The sequence below is a fragment of the Medicago sativa genome, chromosome 1, assembly GCF_051527215.1.
Source record: "Medicago sativa cultivar Bolivia chromosome 1, Bolivia_mono, whole genome shotgun sequence".
Taxonomy (NCBI): Eukaryota; Viridiplantae; Streptophyta; class Magnoliopsida; order Fabales; family Fabaceae; genus Medicago; species Medicago sativa.
In genome coordinates, this window is record NC_140749.1 from 12,171,182 (window position 1) to 12,191,509 (window position 20,328).

Here is a 20,328-nt window from a genome sequence, read left to right on the forward strand (position 1 = left end):
TCATCATGGAAGCCTTGCAAGGATGGATTGAAAAGGAAGGATTCATTCTCCTAGTGATGTCTCAACAAAGGAATAAGATCCAACTTCCAAAATCACTCTCACTCTATATTAACTACCTTATTTCTCTCTTAGATATTACAAGTGAAAAGCTTAGAGAAAACTAAGAGAAAAAAACTATGAGATATTCCTAAGACTAATATATATCTATCTCTCTAATGAACTTCTAATATATATAATATATCAAGCCCAAAATGTCTAAATAATATCTAAATATTATCTAACATAATATCTAAATAATATCTAACAAAATATCTAAATAATATCTAAATAATATCTAAATAATATCTAACAAGAATAGCAAGTGGGCCACTTGAATTGAGCAAACCGCCTAACTCACGCTAATAGCGCCAAAATCGCTAATAGCGAAATTTCTTTAAGCTCCAGATACGCCAATAGCATATCTCTCTGGACTTTGACACTTCTTTGAACACGCTAATAGCGTAGAACACGCTATTAGCGCCATTTCTTCAAGCTTGCTGGACAGCTTTTACCATTTCGCACTTTTTCATGATAAATTGGTCTTTGATCAGTGTCTTGAGGCTAATTCCTGCACAAAAGGATAGAGTAATGATAAGTAAAGCGTAATAAGGCATTTAACGCTTATTTCTCGGCTTTTCCTTCAATAACTTGCAGAACAAGTAACAAAAAGTGCTTAAAATATAACATGAAATTAACACTTTTTAGCACTTATCATTAGTATAAAGATTCTGTTTTTTTCTTGTAATTTCTCCCTTCACCCTTTTTTTTTTTACCATTTTATTTTTGCTTTCTAACAAAAGCATACATTAGTACATGTCTTTACGTCGGTAATTATAAGATAAAAAAGTTAATAATGTTTTACCCTCATGAATTTTGGACCTTCATAAATTTTGACGGTACAAAATCGATGATATAGCAAGCGATAAACCAAAATTTGCTTAAATTACAGGTGGCGAAAATATCATAAAATTTATAATTTGATGCAATGAAGGTCCAAAAACAAAGAATCTTCAAATTACATGGATGAAATCTAAAAAATAATACAGGGAGAAAACCCAGAACTTGCCCATATTATAGGGATAAAACACTATTGACTCAGAAAAAATATTGAAAATGCAATTTTCAAGGTTTGTTAAAACAAAAATGTTCATATACCTTATTTGTTTTCTCTTAGCTCACTAATTAAACCACAAGAAACACAAATACAAATGATAAATATTTGGGCACACTCACATCAAATACAAAAATTAAAAGAGAATAAAAATAAATGATGTTGATTGACGTGATCTAATTATTTTTGTTTTAAATTTTTTCATTTGATGTGAGTGTGCCCAAATATTTATCATTTGTATTTGTGTCTATAGAAGAGTTTATCTTAGACCACTTGTGTGAGACCTTGAAAAAAGGTGTTCAACAATATTCAGTGATGAATCACAGCATATGACAAACTTCTTCTTCGACGAGCTCATTTTTTAAATATTTGAGAGAAAAATTGTTTAAAGTATTGAATACATATGATGGTCACGATGCAGTTATGAATCTCAACAAGTAGTTTAAACTTTGAAATTCTTCAATATTAGTGGTGAAAAATAAACAATGAAAGGATTGAAAATATAAATATACATAGCTCAATTTTTTTTTTTTAAAAAATTTATTTAGCTATTTCTAAACTTAGAATTTCATAAACCTTTCTCAACAACTAGAGGTTAATTAATAAAAAAATATTTTCTGAAGGGTAATAAAAAATAAAATTCTATGAAATGAAAATAAAGAGTCACGTTTTGTCTTGTGTGTTCTCTGTTGTTGCTTGGATTATTAGACAGTGAAACGAAAGAGAAGAGAAAATAACGCTCGCGTGTATACGTTTCGTTTAGATCTCAAACACGCTCGCTCTGCTACCAAAAAAAAAAAAAAAACGAATCGTTGAACCACCACGTTCTCGCCGTGAATGAAACCCTCCACGACGTCGTTTCACACCTCAATCAAGGTTCATCACTTTTTCATTTCTCGATTTCGCTTTTTTCAATTCAAATCACACGGTTATTATATCAGAAATGAATTTGTGATTGAATACATTGCTATGATGATTGTAATAATTTGTATTGAAAATTGATTTGATTCGGTGGTGGTTACAGGATATGAAGAAGAAGAGGATCTAAACGAGATTATGGTTACGAGGAAGTAGGATTAGAATAGTCTGTGTGTGATTGCAGGATAGTTACAGTGGGTAGCAAAAACGGAGTGGATCGGAAAATGGACAAAAGTAAGAGCCGTACCGATCTACTCGCAGCTGGCAAAAAAAAGGTACCTAACCTAACTTTCTTTTCAATTTCAATTTCTTCTGTTTTTTTTAGGATAATTAGCTCTGAAACTGTTGTTGAATACCGGCGATAGCGTAGCAGAATTTGAACAAACTGTAATTATTCTGGCTTTACGATATTTACCATAAGTGTTCTCAAATAGTAACTATTGCAATTTGCAATGCTAAATCACTGTACTATAGCGGAGTTTGAACAAAATGTTATTTAATGCGATCTTTGAAAACACTCTTCTAGTATGTTATTTTCCGATTTTGGTTCCAATTAGGGTAGGGTAATATAGTTTTGCGAGCTATGAAGATTAGATGAGTTGGGTCCTACGGGCTCATCAAGGCCAGGGAAGCCTAGGTCTGAAAGAGTGCTGATGGATGTAATTACAGATTTCCCACCAGCAAAGTCCTAACGCTGATATTTAGAGTTGAAAACACAACCTTGCAGGGTTAGATGGTTGCTGTCTAGGATTTAGTAAATTAATACAACTAGGAAGAATTTGTGGATACTGAAAAGTAATGGTGCAGGTTAGATGATAGTGCTTAGTGAGGATAATAAGGTTTAGAATTTTATAAAATGTATAAGAAAAACTATTTCTGACAGTCTATCTCTTTGATTTGTTGTGAGGTGTAATGATATAATATGCACTTTCTACTCTAAAGTTTACCAAAATTTTGTAGAGGATCCAAGGTTCAGCTTGGATTAGCCTCTATCTTGTGAGAGATTTTCTATTAAAATAAGTTTAAGGTTATTCTATTAGTGAAAAATTCTTTACAAGCTTATACTTATAGGTGTTTATGGATAAGTTGAATCAGAGAGCTTCTGCAAAAAAATGAGATTGAGAAGCTAATTTCAACTTATACGAGAAGCTATTTCTTTAAAAATACCTAGTTATTATTATAATATTTTATCATCATAAGTTCTTGTGGAGAAGTTTATCCAAGTTCACCTAAGAAAATAGTGTGGCATGCCAAAGTCCGAATCTTGTAGTTATTCAGCTGTTCATTTTCATTTTTAAAGTATTAGAAATAATGATAGTTTATCTTTCTCTTCCTATATGAATCCTCTTACTGGCCTGCTTTAGCACATATAGGGTGGTATAGTTGAATGGTTGCAGTTATTAATTTTGATTCTTTATTGTCAGCTCCAACAATATCGTCAGAAGAGGGAGAATAAAGGTGATAAAGGTGGTAGTAGCCGCGGGAAATCATCAAAAAAGTCTTCCAATCATCAGCTATCTGAGTCTGATGCCGATTCTGCTAGTGTTACCTCTACAGGATCATCTCAGGTTACTGATGGAAACTTTGAAACCAACAGTCAACCTAATGTGGTTATCACTGAATCATTAGAGTCACAGTCTTTGGCAAGCTCAGCAAATGCTAAAAATGTTGATCCATCTGTTGATTCTTCTTCATTGGCCATGACATATGATACAGGTGAAAAAACTGATTTGGATTCTACTACTAAGTTGGCACTTCAGGGTGGTGGGGTCCATGAGAAGGATTCTGAACCATCTGCTCAAGATCGAGGAGGGAGTTCTCAGAATGTTGGTGTTAATGTGGCAAACGATGTGTCTTTGACAAGCTCGTCGGCTCCTGACAATGTTGATCCGTCTTTTGATTCATCGTCAGTGGCTGTGACATATGATACTGGCCATGAACCTGAATTGGATTCTAATGCTAAGTTAGAACTCAAGGGTCAAGGAGTCTATGAGAACGAGTCGGAATTGTCATCCCAAGACCAAGGGGGAAGCTTTCATAATGTTAGCTCTGATGTGGCTAAAGATGTGTCTTTGAACACTTCAAATAGGGAAGGAGGAACAACACAAGATCATGCATCTGAACCTGTTGCCCTTATGGCCCCATATGCTTCTATTACAACTGCATTGGGCGAGTCTGTTATAGATGAAAAAGAGAGCGAGAAAAGGGAAAAATCATTGCCTTTATCTGAGGATATTCCCAATACATTTGTGGTGCAAACGAGGGAAGATCAGGTAACAGATTTAGGTTGTGCTCTCTCTCCTTGTCGCTTTAATTTAATTGCATAGTTTATGTTTAAATATAAGGGTTTTAGTTGGGCAGTCAGGGAAAACTGATATGTTGATTTGATTTATAATTTATATTCTCATTTATTGCTGGTTAGGGGCAATGCAGGAAGCTGATGATTTGGGTATGACGAAATCTTTTCAAAGCACTGATGCAATTATAGATGATCAAAAGGAGATTCCATTGTTTGAAGCTGGTGGGAGTGATCAATCTCTTCCAGGAATTGCTTTGCAGAATGCTATAACTGAGGAGGCATCTCATGAAGCAGAACAACTAGACATGCCAGTTGAATTATTCTCATCTCTTGTTGGATCTGCAGTTGATGATCCCACTCCCGAGTTGTCCATAAGAGATTCAACCAGATCGTTGGATCTCTCTCCTATTTCTGATGCCCGCTCAGTTGATCTATCACAGCTTGCTGAATTTATAAGAGGCCTTAATGAAGAAGAATACCAGTTTCTGCTCAAGGCAAGAGAAACAGTTTCTGATGCAGATCCTTTAACCAGTAGTTCAGTTTTACCAGATCATGATTTTTCAGAAGCATTTCAGAGACTGAAAGAAGAATTGTTTCTTGCTAATCTGATGCAAAATATATTCAATAGGCAGCTGGTTGAACAACTGGAGCTCCAATCGGAATCTGATTATCACCGTGACCAGTTGATCGGTGAGCTATCTCAGCTTCATGTTTCACACAATGAAGTTAATGAGAACAATCGACGCCTTAGCGAAGAACTTGCTAACTGTCGCGTAGAACTGCAGAATAATTCTAGCAAGAGTGTAGAACTGCAAAAGCAATTTGATACTGCCATGGCAGGGGTTGAAGCTCTTTCTGCCAGAGTTGTTGAGCTCCAGATTAGTTTTGAAATGTCTCAGAAAGATTCATCAGATCTGTCAACAGAGTTGGCTGACTGCAGAAATTTGATTTCAAGTTTACAGGATGAAAAGAAGGGCATGAGCGAAACTCTTGATTTGGTGGTTGCTGAGAAAAATAAACTCGAGGAGGAGAAGGAATTTTACCTGTGTGAAAGTAAGAAGCTGGCAACTGAATTCTCTTCCTTAAAGAGTTCAATGGAAGGAGTAGAAGTCGAAAATTCCAATTTAATTGACAGGATCTCTTTGGTGACTGAAGAGAGCAATAAGATCAAAGCAGAAATTGAGCATCTCTTGCATGAGATTGACAGGCTGTCATTAGATTTGGTTGAAAATAAAGATTTGGTAGCAAGTCTTCAGGCTGAAAATTCTAACTTAAATGAGAACCTTTCATTGTCAGTTGATAAGAATAAAAATCTGGAAGATGAGAATCAATCTATTGTTCTTGAGAATCAAAGGCTCTCTTCTGAGATTGTTTCCTTACAAGAACAATTATCTATAGAAAAGGGAGAACGCACAAAGTTTGAAGGTGACCTTAAAGAAGCCACAATGCACTTGGAACAACTTTCCAACGAAAATGTATTACTCAATAGCACTTTGGATGAGCACAAGGCTAAAATAGAAGAAATTGGAAACAAACAGAGTCAACAACCATCTCAACCTAGGGACCTTGGGACACAAGCACATGATGGATGGGACCGAAGTAAGGGCCTTGAAAATGAAGTCGCTGAAGATTCTCGGCAGATGGATCAGGGGATAGATGAAGGTGCAGCAGGGGGACCATTTGAAACTACACCTGAACAAGAAATTTTCAATGATTCTCTTGAGTTTGTTTCGTTGAGGACTGGTTTGAATGGGGTGGAGAATGTTTTGGTGAAGCTTGAAAAGGCAATTGATGAGTTGCGTTCTCAATCAGTAATCTCTGACGGTACTGTCGAGAAGGTTTCTTCACCTGCGGTATCAAGGTTGATACAGGCTTTTGAAACAAAAGTAGATGAGCATGAGGCAGAGATAAGTCAATCTACTGCTGTTCAGTCACAATCAAAGTCATTTATTATGTTAGAAGAGCAAGTGGGAAACTTGAGAAAATTGCTTCCAAAGTGCAAGCTGGATGTTCAGAGTGCAGCTGCATTGTTCAAGGGGGAACAAGATGGTAGGAAAATTGGGGATGCAAAGTACAGTGATCTCGAGCACCAGTTTGAAGGATTGCAGAAGCATTGTTCAGATTTGGAAGCATCTAACATCGAATTTGCAGTTCAATATGAAATAGTAAAGCAACTTCTGGGTGACATTCAAGAAAAGAAATGTCAACTTGAGGAAATCTGTGAAGCTCTAAAGCAAGAAGATATTCATCTCAAAGCCAAAAATAATGAACTCTATGAAAAGCTCGGATTTTGTCATTCAAAAATTATTGAATTGCATGCAGAAATGAATGATGTGAAACAAAGTTCGAATGAGATGTCTTCTGTTATTGGCAGTCAACTGGAAAATTTGCAGAAGGAAGTGACAGAGAGGGCAATGCTACTTGAGCAAGGCTGGAATACTACTATTTCTGATATTGTTGAGTTAGTTGCAAAGCTGAATAAATTAGTTGGGGAAACTTCAAATACAACAGTCTCTTATGACACCCGTGATGGCTTTGATATCAGGCATTTGTTAGAAGCTTCTGCCAGTGCTGCCAGTGAAATGATTTTTGATCTGCAGAAGAAACTTGAAGCTACTAACGTGGATTATGAAATAATGTCCACGTCATATAAAGAAATGACCTCAAAATGCGATCATCTGCTTGGGAGGAATGAAATGGCTATCGATGTATTGCACAAGATATACAGTGACCTGAGGAAACTTATGCCTAGTAGTGGTTTGTCTTTGGATGAAGATAAGATAGATGAGCAAAGTGAGGCACTGCCTGATCTGCTAAATTTTAGCAGCTATGAGACCATCATGAAGCATTTGGGGGATATGTTGATAGAAAAGCTGGAACTGGAGTCTGTTACCAAGAAGATGAAGTCCGAATTGGTGCACAAGGAAACAGAATTGGAAGAATTGAAGATGAAGTGTCTTGGTTTAGATTCTGTTGGGAAGCTAATTAACAACGTCGCAGGTGCGCTGAATGTGGAAACTCCCAATATCGAAATAAACACATCACCCCTTTTGTACTTGGATTCATTAGTGTCTAGTCTTGTACAGAAAACCAAAGAGGCTGAAATCCAGAATCACACCACTAAAGAAGACTTTGGATCTAAGGAGATGGAATTGGATGAACTGAAAGAAAAGATGCATTACCTAGACACGCTGCATCTTGAGAATGAAAATGAAATATTTGTTCTAAAGGAAAGCTTACATCAAGCTGAGGAAGCTCTTTCTGCTGCCCGTTCTGAATTGCTTGAGAAAACAAATGAACTCGACCATTCAGAACAACGAATATGCTCCATTCGGGAGAAACTTGGCATAGCTGTTGCCAAGGGAAAAGGGTTGGTTGTACAGCGGGATGGCCTCAAGCAGTCCCTAGCTGAGACATCTACTGAATTGGAGAGATGCTTGCAAGAGTTGAAGTTGCAAGATACAAGACTTCATGAGCTTGAAACAAAACTTAAGACCTACTCAGAAGCTGGTGAACGTGTGGAAGCTCTGGAATCTGAACTTTCATATATCCGTAATTCCGCTAATGCCTTGAGAGAGTCATTTCTCCTCAAAGATTCAATGCTTCAGAGGATAGAAGAGGTTTTGGAAGACCTAGATCTGCCTGAGCAGTTTCATTCGAGTGACATAATTGAAAAGGTTGATTGGTTGGTTAGGTCAGTTGTTGGCAACTCATTGCCCATGAATGATTGGGAGCAGAAGGATTCTGTAGGAGAACGATCATACTCTGATGCTGGTGCTGTAACAGATTCTTGGAAAGATGATAGTCAGCTACAACCAGATTCAGGGGATGATGCAGGAGGGCGTTCATACTCTGATGCTGGTTTGGCTGTCACAAATACCTGGAAAGATGATAGTCAGCAACAACCAGATTCAGAGGGTGATTTTCTAAAAAACTTTGAGGAATTACAGAGTAAATATTATAGGCTGGCTGAACAAAATGAAATGCTGGAGCAGTCATTGATGGAAAGAAACAGCTTAGTTCAGAGATGGGAGGAGCTTGTGAACAAGATTGATATGCCTTCACATTTGCGGTCTATGGAGATGGATGATAGGATCGAATGGGTGGGGAGAGCACTTGCCGAGGCTAATCATCATGTCGATTCTCTGCAGCTGAAGCTTGAAAGATATGAAAGCTATTGTGGGTTGCTAAATGCTGATCTGGAAGAGTCTCAGAGGAGACTGTCCGCTCTTCATGAAGACCTTAGAGCTCACACTTCTGAGAGAGAGCACCTTTCTGAAAAATTAGAGGCTCTGAGACATGAATGTGAGAAACTATCAGTGCAGACAAGGGGAACTGAACTTGAGAATGAAAATCTGCACAATGAAGTAACTAGTTTGAAGGATCAATTGGAGCTGAAAGCTGAAACTGAAGAACAAATTTTCACCATCGATGGCAAGCTAAAAAAATTACGAGACATAGTTGGTGATGCCTTGTCAGAATCTGTAACAGAATATCGGGTCTCTGATGGTGCAAATATTGATTCTTTGGAAGAATTGCTGAGAAAGCTTATTGAAAATCATGCTAGTTTGAAGGATCAATTGAAGCGGAAAGCTGAAATTGAAGAACAAATTTTCACCATTGATGGGAAGATAACACAATTACGAGACTTAGTTGGTGATGCCTTGTCAGAATCTGAAACAGAATACCGGGTTTCTGATGGTGCAAATATTGATTCTTTGGAAGAATTGCTGAGAAATCTTATTGAAAATCATGCTAGTTTGAAGGATCAATTGAAGCAGAAAGCTGAAATTGAAGAACAAGAAGACGATCCTACTCTTCATAACGAACAAGCAGATATTGACAGATACAAGAAAGATCTGGAGGCAGCTTTAAGCGAATTGGAGCAGTTGAAAGAGGAAGGTGAGAGAACTTTGGAAAAGCAAATATCACTATCTGGTGAAGTTGAAGCTCTGAGTAAAAGAACTGAGGAGTTGCAAGAACTTCTTAATCAGGAAGAGCAGAAATCAGCTTCTGCTAGAGAGAAATTAAATATTGCTGTCAGGAAAGGGAAGTCGCTGGTGCAACAAAGAGACAGTCTAAAACAAACCATTGGAGAGATGAGTGTTGAGATGGAGCACTTGAAATCTGAGATCAACAAACGGGAACACACTATTGCAGAGCATGAACAGAAGTTGAGTCAGTTGTCAACCTACCCAGATAGATTAGAAGCTCTTGAATCTGAGAGCTCTCTTCTGAGGCATCGTTTGGAAGAAAATGAACACCATTTGCACGAGAAAGAATATTCCTTGAAACTGATTTTGAACAAGTTAGGTGAGATTGATGTTGGTGGTGAAGGCCATGTAAGTGATCCGGTGAAGAAGGTGGAATGGGTTGGAAAGCTGTGCTCTGATCTGCATAATTCGGTCGCTTCATTAGAACAAGAAACCAGGAAATCTAAAAGAGCATCAGAGCTCTTGTTGGCAGAGTTGAATGAGGTTCAAGAAAGGAATGATAGTTTTCAGGAGGAGCTTGCTAAGGTGGCTGATGAACTTGTGGATCTCAGACGAGAAAGGGATTCAGCGGAGGCTGCCAAACTGGAAGCTCTTTCACATCTTGAAAAGTTATCTACATCGCATGAAGAAGAAAAAAAGAGCCATTTTTATGAGCTCGTGGAATTAAAATCTAGCATGATCCAAGTCTGGAAAGGCTTTGGTGAGGTTCAGAATTTACTGGCTAAGGCTTTTTTCACAGATTTGGAGTCTTTTCGGAATGTGGAAGCTGGTCTTGATTCGTGTATGAAAGGAAACAATACTCCATATGTGATGGGTTCATCTTTCAGCGAAGAACATGATGGTATTTTACGCAAGTCATCAGATGATAAGGTAATATATATTATCACATATCTACAAGCTGCTTACAATGATATGTTGCACTCAGTTTTGTTATTTTTTATTTTCTGCATCAACTGTCATTCATATGGTATATTATGAGAATCTATAATAGAACATAGCCTGCAGTCAGCTGATATTGGACAATGATTCGTTAATTTAATTTCTTATACTATTTTGTTTTTTGGGGCGTTTTTTGGGGTGGGATGAGTAGCTTTGGTTAGATTGATATATGCATTGAGCTTGTAAGGAAGTTGGACAAAGAAGTCTTCATTTTCCCATTAAGGATTTAGATGAGATAATTTTTCATGACTATATGCACATAGCTTGAGCAGTTGAGGTTTTATCTCATCACACCTTGGAGGAACTTCAGAAAGAGAATACATTATGTGCTATTTGAATAATCATATATGATATATCCGATTCTAGGCTTCTGGCTGAATTAATCAATTTCAAGGTTGTTCTTTTGTGTTTTTATATTGGATGAGGCTGTCTCCTTGCCCCTTGTTTGATGTTCTGTAAATGGCATTTCAAGGGAGTTTTCTCATCTGATATGCAGAGGATTGAACAGTTTACTAATTCTCGAAATCATCATTTTGTGTTTTGTTATAGTTTCTTTTTCGTCAACCTTTCTCTTTCCATTAATGTTTTTGTAAATGAATGCTAACTTTTCAAACATAGAACAAATGGAACAATGGAGATAGTTGTTGCTGAACAATTGGTTTGGTTTTTAAATTTTGGGCTTGCATATTGGTATCTTGTCACTACTTTAAATAACTTCTTTTGATTTTTTTTTCCTTAAATTTGTTAACAATATGAAATATGTTTTTGAATGTGCTTTTCTAAGTAAAACTTTGTATTTTTTTATTTATTATAAGCACATTATTTTCTTGACATTTAACTCTGTAATTGTAGGCGGAACATATTTATAGTATATATGGAATGTTGTTTCTGCATTTGCAAACTTCCAATATACAACTCTCTCTCTCTCTCTCTCTCTCTCTCTCTCTCTCAATATTTGAAGTTGATATTGCCAAATTTTATTCCTTTAATATTGTGGCTTCTAGTTTGTCTTCACTGTATTAATTTACATGTGGGGAATAATTATATACCTTGATATTATTTGTGTTATATGACTTATTTTTCTTTCTAATACTCGCGATTTTTCTTCAGAAGAACTCTGTGTATGCAGAATCTTGGTCAGAATTCGGCACCATTGACCACTACAATGATAATACCATTATTGACAGTTTTCGTCTATTTCGGCATAAGCTACAAGAGTTTATGGTGGAAGTCAGCTCTCTTAAGGAGAGAATACACATGCACTCAAGTTTGGCACAGGAGCAAGACAAAACTGTGTCGAAACTAATGACAAATGTTCAGAGGGAAATTACTTCCCAAAGAGAATCATGTGAAAAGATGAAGACAGAAGTTAGTAAACGAGATCTGCAGCTTGTTGCATTGCGTGGGAACATTGCCCACCTATATGAATCATGCATCAATTCTGTTACTGTACTTGAGACCGGAAAAGCTGAACTGGTTGGAGAGAAGGTTGAATTTTCAGATCTAGGGATTAAGTTGAAAACAGCGTCATTTGATGAGGAAATATCTGAGGAATGTATTAAAACCATGGCAGATAGACTGGTGTTGGCAGCAAATGGGTTTGCTAGCATACAAAATGAATTTTTGGATGCTAATCAAAAGGAAATGAAGGCTACTATAACAAATTTACAGAGAGAGCTTCAGGAGAAGGATGTTCAAAGAGACAGGATTTGTGCAGACCTTGTAAAACAGATTAAGGATGCTGAAGCTGCTGCAAACAGTTACTCTCAAGATCTTGAATCTCTTAGGACACAGGAACATAATTTAAAAGAACAGGTGGAAGTGATTGAAGGAGAAAGGAAGATACTTGAGCAGAGAATCAAGGAGCTGCAGGATAGGCATGGGACTGCTGCTGCTGAATTAGATGATAAAGTGAGATCTCATGCTGGTTTGCTGGCTGCCAAAGACCAAGGTGAGCTTTGTATGATTCCTAAAGTCTTTAAGGAACTGCACTTGTAATATAATGTATCTTTTATTAGCTAAAACTTGCAATATTTCTATAACTTAATGATTTATTGCAGAAATTGAATCGCTAATGCATGCACTTGATGAGGAAGAGATGCAAATGGAAGAACTGACAAAGAAAAATGCAGAACTTGAAAAGGCTGTTCAACAAAAGAATCAAGAGATTGAGAACCTTGAATCTTCTCGTGGTAAGGTTATGAAAAAGCTTTCCGTAACTGTAAGCAAGTTTGATGAGCTTCATCAACTGTCTGCAAATCTCCTTTCTGAGGTTGAAAAGCTTCAGTCCCAGTTGCAAGAAAAAGATGCTGAAATTTCTTTCTTAAGGCAAGAGGTTACTAGATGCACCAATGATGATCTTCGTGCATCACAACTGAGCAACCAGAGAAGTCTGGATGAGATCGTTGAGTTCTTTAAGTGGGTTGACACAATCGTATCTCGAGATGGGATGGGTGATTTGCCTCTTGATGTGAAGAGCGATACTCAGGTTCATGAGTACAAAGAAATACTTCATAAGAAGTTGATGTCTCTAATATTAGAAATGGAGAATCTAAGGGAAGATGCAGAAAGCAAGGATGAATTGTTGCAAGCAGAAAGGAATAAGGTGGTAGAGTTGAACCACAAAGCAGAAACTCTTGAGAAGTCCTTGCATGAGAAAGAATCACAATTGAATTTGCTTGATGGTGTGGAAGAAACTGGAAAGGAGGTTGGCACTAGCTCAGAAATTGTGGAGGTAGAACCAGTGGTAAGGAAGTCAACTATTTTATGTAACAGTTGTCTTGCACTAGTATAAAATTCGTATATCACAATCCAGATTAAATATAAATCATGTTCGAACCTGATCTTCAATAGAAAAAGAATATGAAGTATATGATGTGTTACCTATTCTCCTCCAAGACTTCATATTGGATATTTTCTTTTTTTATACAGAAACATAGTTATGATGGATTTGAACATTTTAAGGAATTGAATTAATTTGCTCATGTTTTATTTTACAGATAAATGAATGGACAACAACGGGGACTTTTGTTACACCTCAAGTTCGAAGTTTGCGCAAGGGCAATAGCGATTATGTTGCCATTGCTGTTGATGAAGACCCTGGTAGTACCAGTAGGATCGAAGATGAAGATGATGACAAGGGTAATTTTGCACTACTTAATCTGTGTGTTGGCTTCTGGTGCTCTCAAACACTGGTTCCTTTTATTAACTTTTAGTTTCCCCACTTTTTATTGCAGTTCATGGTTTCAAATCACTCGCATCATCCAAAATTGTCCCAAGATTTACCAGACCAGTGACCGACTTGATTGATGGCTTGTGGTAGGTCTATTTTTCCCTCCGTTGTTTGGTTTTAAATATTTCTTTCAGTTTGCTAAATGGCACACATTCATGTTTTTCAGGGTTTCTTGTGATCGGACTTTAATGAGACAACCAGTCTTGCGACTTGGAATTATAATTTATTGGACCATAATGCACGCTCTCCTTGCTTTCTTTGTTGTCTGAGGGTCCTGATTTATGTAATGCTCTGAGTTGCTTTTGTATAATTAATTGGTCTTAAAATCCTAAGCCTGGCACAGGAGGTGCCATATATAGATTGGGGATATTCCTCTGAGATGAAAAAAAGACTCAGTTTAGTTGTACAGTATCTTCCTTCAACTTGCTTCTTTCTGTGATGGTTCAACAATTATAAGCCATAAGAAAATAAAGATGCAGCTGTGCATTGAAGAAAAGATGAGAAAGCAAATTGCTCAATATTTGAAGAGCAATGGATGAAGAGCCTGCTACATGAAAACACAAGGACAAGGTGGTGGTTTTTACAAGATCAATTTGATACTGACTGTTTTTTTAAAGGGATACTGGGATAGCAAGTTTTGGGTCATGTGAGCTGGATAAATGACCAGTTAGGTATAGGAAAAACTTAATTCTTTTGTAAGATTTTTTTTTTCCTGCTTAGCCATAAAGAAATTTGAGTTGCTATTCTTTTTTCATATATTATATCAATCATAGCATTATTATGATTTTTTTGGCAGTTTTCAGGCATTAAAAATAAAATATATATGCATGTAAACCCACAATATATTTTGATTTTGACTTTCAGACATGGGTGTCTTTTGCTGCCAAGTAAAATCAATAAGCATTCGATTTCTCCTAATGCTCATAGCTATTAATTTTTTTCTTTTTCAACTCATCCAGATAATCTGCACGACGGGTCAATGTCAATGAGCAATTATATTGATGGTGATAACAATTATAGATCAAGTACATAAAAATGTTTAAAATGGATTTGTGGTCTTATTCAAAGGGTTTAGACACTTGTAATATCTCATGTCATAATGTGAACATATTTTGGTCAATAATATTTTTTTTTGGGTGACAAAATCATGAGTTTTATAAGCATCATGTTTTCTTCCTTAGTCTCTGGAGAAACTGGTGTATATTTTTTTTTTGGGTGACAAAATCATGAGTTTTATAAGCATCGTGTTTTCTTCCTTAGTCTCTGGAGAAAGTGGTGTTAAGTTCTCTGTTCCAAACATTTTTTTTAAAGTAGATGACAAGTTTTAAATAGCATATCCCTTCTCCACATATAGTCTATAGTATTTCAATTCCTACATTCACACTGCCAAAGATTTTTCCCGTGACGCTGTTTATTGTGACTAATAGTTATATCATTGACGCGAATTGCAACATCGTCAATATTCCTCATAATATTGTGAATGTAAGTGAATTCTGTGAGTTAATCTTTAAGATGCAATCATGTCAATTTCACCTTAACGTAAAAATCCTTAAGAGTCTGCTACATCCGGAGAGCCACAGACAAGAAGATTTCTTCTCGTAAACAAGGAAGAAAATTTCTCCTACGCATTTTGTGGCAGTGTGGCAGCATGACCTTTCAGGTAAGATTTTTTACCAGTGTTTCTTAAGTTTTGATCTTGTGGTTGTTATAGACAGTTTTTGTTCCTCATAATAAGTAGTTCATACCAATAGAATCATTTAAACTTTTTTATCATTAATCCATTCTTAGGTTCTCAAAAACATACATATCAAACAGCTCACCCTTGAATCAATGCCAAAATACCACAATTTTCCTTACATATAAACTTGTAAACTACAAAATGTTTGTAAAAATACATCACAATAGAAAACAAAATTATAGTATCTATGTTAATTGCAAAAAGAACATCAAATATTTCTATATATATGTTTGAATTCATATAACCAGCCTTCCAAACAAAACTTAGATACACAAGTCACATAAAAAACTTCAAAAGAAAAACTATAAGATCCTCAAGTTTTTTTGTTAGGCTCAAACACAAACTTGATAACAGAATCTTTGATGGACAACAATTCAGGAAACTCATTTTTGAGCTTAGAAGCATCCATTTCATTGTTGCTCCTTGGTGCAACAATCACCTTTGCTTGTTCCTCCAAATTAAAGTTCTCCCATTTAAATGAAGGATCAATGTAATCCCTATACAATTCTAATATCTGATTGTGGCTTATGACTCCTGGATTTGTGAAATTCCATATCCCTTTTAAGTTTCTCTTAGCCATCTCAATTGATATAGGTAAGAGTTCATCTAGCACTGTCATGCTATTAGGTATGTTAACCACTTTGTTGTAACGACTAATCTTTGTTATGAAGTTTCTTGGATTGCTTAGATCTGATGATATTGGCATTCTGACTCTCAATGTGCAGACATTGTCATATTCTTTTAGGAGCTCCTCCACCTGCATGTGTTTTGTTTCATGTTCTAAGATGATATTGACATTGCAAAAAAATGGATTTGATTATATTTTCCTAGTTTCTTATAATGAATCCCCAATTTAGTTTCTCAAAGTGGGGATGAGACAGTTGGTCCTTGAAATTAGTGAATTTTACCATAAATAGAGAAATGAATTTTTGACTTGAAATATGGTTAATGAATATAACAAGGTGTTGTAGCTTATTAATCATCAATTGAACACAGTTAACCACGATTTTCAAGTGTATATTTAAACACAAATTGTGGTTAATGAATATCACGTATATATTTGAACATAATTTGGATGATTAATTAAGAGTGTATATGTATATTTGAACATTTGAAAATCGTGGTTAATGACGTATCAAATTGCAGTTAATTTTCTTATTCAGTAAATGATTACTAAGTTTTAACACCTTGTTATATTCATTAACCATCTACTGAATATAAACCATAGTTGAACTGTGTTAACCATCTAATTTGTTATCAAATTTTGATGTCAAATTTGTGTGTCAACATAAAAAAATTCTATAAATAAGATGTAACTTAAATTTCAGAGATATTACCATGGCCTTGGTCTTTGAATAAAAGGAACCAATGAAGTTTGGCTTATCCTCCTCCTTGAATCCCTTACCTGATCCAAGAGGATGCTCTTTATCATACTCAAAAATGCAACCAGTTGCAAAATTCATCACATATAAATCACTTTCTTTGCAAACATCAGCCAAAGTTAATGTCCCTACAACATTAGTCCTTATAGTTTCAGCTTTATGTGATTCACACCAATCAACATTAGGCCTTCCAGTCACACCAGCTGCATTCAAAACATGTGTTGGCATAACCCTCTTTATATCCTCCATAATTGATCTCCTATCTTGTAATCTTCCTCTCCCATACTCCCAAGAGATTCTCTCCTCATCACAAATTTTCCCTAACAATCCACCAATCCAGCCTGTCCTACCATATATCAAAAACTTCAACCCCGGCTCCCTCCGACCGACATCAGTAAACGACCTCAAAAGCCTTGAGTATCCATATTGAAAAGACCATTGAGCTTCGTCGGATAGATTGATCGCCGAGAAACGTGGATGCGGATTCAAAGCGGTTGATACATCGCCCCACCAATCCGGATTATTTCTGTACCAATCAATTGTCATCTTAAGTCCTTCCTCCCAAGGTGTTCTCTCCTCCCAACCAAGCTTCTTAAGCTTTTGATCATCCAAAAAATATCTTTTATCATTAAAAGGCCTATCATGAACAAACTCAATCATTTTTTTAGAATCCAATTTAAATAATTTGCAAATATCTTCAGCTACATCTAAAACACTTCTTTCTTTTTTAGTTCCAATATTATAAACTTGACCAATTACTCCTTTATGAAGTATAACATCAAATGCTTCTGCTACATCACCGCAATGAAGATAGCTTCTAACATTCGATCCATCACCATGAATCGGCAATTTTTCTCCTTTCATAGCAAGTAAGATGAACTTAGGAACAAGCTTTTCAGGATATTGGTTTGGACCATAAACATTATTGCCTCTAGAGGTTATAATTGGAAGATCATAGGATCTATGATAAGCCATAACCAACATTTCAGCACCTGCTTTTGTTGCAGAATAAGGATTTGTTGGTAAAAGTTGAGATGTTTCATGGTTTCCGATATTGGCATTTAAATCGGTTTCACCATAAACTTCATCAGTACTAACATGAATGAATCTTTTAACACAATTTGTGGCCCTGCATGCTTCAAGAAGAACATGTGTTCCATATATGTTATTGTAGGTGAATTCCATTGAGTTTCCAAATGAATTATCAACATGAGTTTGTGCAGCAAAATGCATGATTGTGTCTATTTCCTCCTCTATCAATATATGATTCACAATATCCACTGAAGCTATATCACCCTTGATGAATTTGAATTTTGGTGAGGAAGTGCAAGATTGTAAATTCTTGAAAGTTGAGCAATAATCTAGTTTGTCAAGTGCTACAATCTTGTAGCTAGGATACTTGTTAATTATCCTCGTGGTTACATGTGAAGCTATGAAACCAGCAGCTCCAGTTATGAGAATATTCTTTGGTTCATACATTTCTTCTGCTTTTGATTATATCTTTCTTCTTATTGTGTCTCTAACTTTCTATACCTGCAGTGTTCTGTTTCTGAACAAAGATTATGTTAGAACAGTAATCCTGGTTCAAAAGAAAACAAATACAAAAAAATGCAAACAAAGAACACGAGATTTTATCACGAGGTTCGACCAATTGGGCTTACGTCTCCAATTGCGGCTGCAATGATTTTATATTATTCAAGCTAAGTGTTATAGATTACAATTTGTGTTTAAACACTACTGTCTAATTTACAATATTTTCCATGAAGCGTACTCGTGCGACCTACCCACTTACCGGTAAACTTTGAGCCATACCCAACAGATTAGTCACAAGATTAAAAAAAAAAGCATAACCCATGCTAGAAAGAATATTCAATACATCAAGAAGTGTAAATTTTTTAGTATGATAGTCTTTAAACAAAGAGGGGATAAAGGATGAAAATTGAAACATTCAAGGTGTTGGAAATTCAAATAAAAAATGAAAAAAAAATATGTATTCATAAAACTTGCTTAGGATAGGTTAAAAAAAAAAAAACTTACTTAGGACATGCACATCATACTTTGAGAATAATGATACAATTCATGATCTTGAAATAAGTTCATATAGAAAAAAATGAACACTTTGTTATATTCATAATAATGATTGTAATGCTTTTAGGAAGAGCCAAGGTCACATAGGAATTTTACCTTACATGAAGTTTTGTGGTGTGGTCATGGGATGGTTGAGAGCAATGGAAGCAATTAGTGTGCAATGATGGAAAAAGAAGAGAGAGAAATGAGTAATGTTTGTTAGAGATTAACTGGGTTTCTAAAATTCTACCAGAGGCTGTAAGTTACAAACGTGGATTATGATCCGATAAATGTTCTAAAAGCTTAATTTAGTTTCCAATCGTTTATTACCTCTCACATGTTCAGTTGCATGACTATGAACCTTAAATTTAGGATTTTGAATGTACTTTACAAATCATTTTTTGTTAAAAAAATTGTCTCTCATTGAGCTCTTATAGACCCACAAAAAATGCCACCTTCTAGCAAATGATATAGGGCAAAGAAGTGTTTAATGATTCCAACTCATTTGCCTAACTAGATGGTACTACCTACTCTATTTACCTTTTACAATTTTCACATATATTAAAAAACAAGTATGAATATTTTCAAAATATTCTTTTGTACATAGATGTGTTTAACTCATACTTTTTATCTTCCAAGACACTTTTTCTTTGTGAGTAAAAATTTAACTCAGTATTTTAGAGTTGAGAACACTCATACACATAACGATGTATGATATCTCTAAGCCATATCTAACCCCAAATACACTCCCCACGTTTCTGCATGAAGAGCATCGCACAAGCCAATCTTCTTGACGTAACCTTTGATTCACCGCCCATCTGAATTGTGAAAAAGACCTTCACACCCTGCTATGTAGTTTTCCCCCTTGTAGGCACCATCACTGTTGATCCATCCGTCATGAGGTTTCTTCCAACCTATGTAAATTGTTTCCTTTTGTCGAGGATTATGTTGAAGGTGACTATAGGTTCGCTCATCTATGTCTTTAGAATATTGTTGAATCACACAAACGAGGTCATGAGGTCGCTGGAAATTGTCCTCAAAGATTGTTTTCTTTCTCCACGTCCAGAGGAATTAACATGTAGTCATGAAGGTGGTTTGCCATCCATCCTTGGAAGCGCCTATATCAAGCTTGCTAAGGTTGTCAAAAATCCTATTCCCTACAATCAAATGAGAAAAAAATTAGTAACATAATTAGAAGTAACTAGTCGGATCCACACCAGGTTGCATGCACACAATCTCGCAACCTGTGAAACCCCGATACTTCAAAATGGATGACGTACCGTATCCCCTGCGTATCCTGCACCGATACTTCCCGATACGTATCCGGAGAGTATCCAAATATTAAATTTTAATTTTTTAAAAAATAATTATCCGATACTTTCCGATACGTCCCGATACGCACAAATACTTGTGTTTTTTTTATATGATTTTGATTTCTGTTTTTTTTTTAAAATAAGAATAAAAACATTATATTACTATAATATATATACATTTCATTTATCTTTCTTTGGTGCCAGTACGACCCACACCACACCACACAATCAATTGCATCTTCCCCTTTCTAAAAAATTAGGGTTTCAACTTTTTCTTCCAAAGTGGTCGCCGTCCA

General features: G+C 35.8%; 2 protein-coding genes across 10 annotated transcripts; one reads left to right on the forward strand and one right to left on the reverse strand.

The window, feature by feature from the left end:
• Positions 1-1,885: 1,885 nt before the first annotated feature.
• On the forward strand, positions 1,886-14,327 carry LOC146952722 (nucleoporin). 8 transcript variants are annotated; one of them, XM_085704855.1, is made up of 9 exons: positions 1,886-2,026; positions 2,175-2,343; positions 3,493-4,354; positions 4,491-10,231; positions 11,411-12,251; positions 12,361-13,046; positions 13,300-13,441; positions 13,537-13,618; positions 13,699-14,327. In XM_085704855.1, exons 2-9 carry the CDS (start codon positions 2,293-2,295, stop codon positions 13,799-13,801), a joined length of 8,508 nt encoding a protein of 2,835 aa, XP_085560981.1. In that variant the 5' UTR covers positions 1,886-2,026; positions 2,175-2,292; the 3' UTR covers positions 13,802-14,327. The 8 variants fall into 8 exon arrangements, with proteins under 8 accessions (XP_085560981.1, XP_085560984.1, XP_085561012.1 ...); XM_085704858.1 differs by having other exon boundaries at positions 11,414-12,251; XM_085704886.1 differs by having other exon boundaries at positions 4,502-10,231.
• Positions 14,328-15,354: 1,027 nt separating this feature from the next.
• LOC146952723 (trifunctional UDP-glucose 4,6-dehydratase/UDP-4-keto-6-deoxy-D-glucose 3,5-epimerase/UDP-4-keto-L-rhamnose-reductase RHM1-like) lies at positions 15,355-18,974 on the reverse strand. Of its 2 annotated transcripts, none has more exons than XM_085704905.1 (3): positions 18,837-18,974; positions 16,608-18,201; positions 15,355-16,027 (listed from the first exon to the last, which is right to left on the reverse strand). In XM_085704905.1, the coding sequence occupies exons 2-3, from the start codon at positions 18,129-18,131 to the stop codon at positions 15,584-15,586; spliced, it is 1,968 nt and encodes a 655-aa protein (XP_085561031.1). In that variant the 5' UTR covers positions 18,132-18,201; positions 18,837-18,974; the 3' UTR covers positions 15,355-15,583. The 2 variants fall into 2 exon arrangements, with proteins under 2 accessions (XP_085561031.1, XP_085561039.1); XM_085704913.1 differs by lacking the exon at positions 18,837-18,974 and adding an exon at positions 18,690-18,804.
• Between the last annotated feature and the right edge of the window lie 1,354 nt (positions 18,975-20,328).

What these genes read in the sequence shown, in the direction of transcription:
- LOC146952722 (XM_085704855.1), top strand. Translation starts at nt 2,293, where the DNA reads ATGGACAAAAGTAAGAGCCGTACCGATCTACTCGCAGCTGGCAAAAAA. An exon ending in AGATGAAGATGATGACAAGG is followed by an intron (nt 13,442 to 13,536) that starts GTAATTTTGCAC and finishes TTTTTATTGCAG; the next exon opens with TTCATGGTTTCAAATCACTC. An exon ending in GACTTGATTGATGGCTTGTG is followed by an intron (nt 13,619 to 13,698) that starts GTAGGTCTATTT and finishes CATGTTTTTCAG; the next exon opens with GGTTTCTTGTGATCGGACTT.
- LOC146952723 (XM_085704905.1), bottom strand. Translation starts at nt 18,131, where the DNA reads ATGTATGAACCAAAGAATATTCTCATAACTGGAGCTGCTGGTTTCATA. An exon ending in ATTCAAAGACCAAGGCCATG is followed by an intron (nt 16,028 to 16,607) that starts GTAATATCTCTG and finishes AAACACATGCAG; the next exon opens with GTGGAGGAGCTCCTAAAAGA.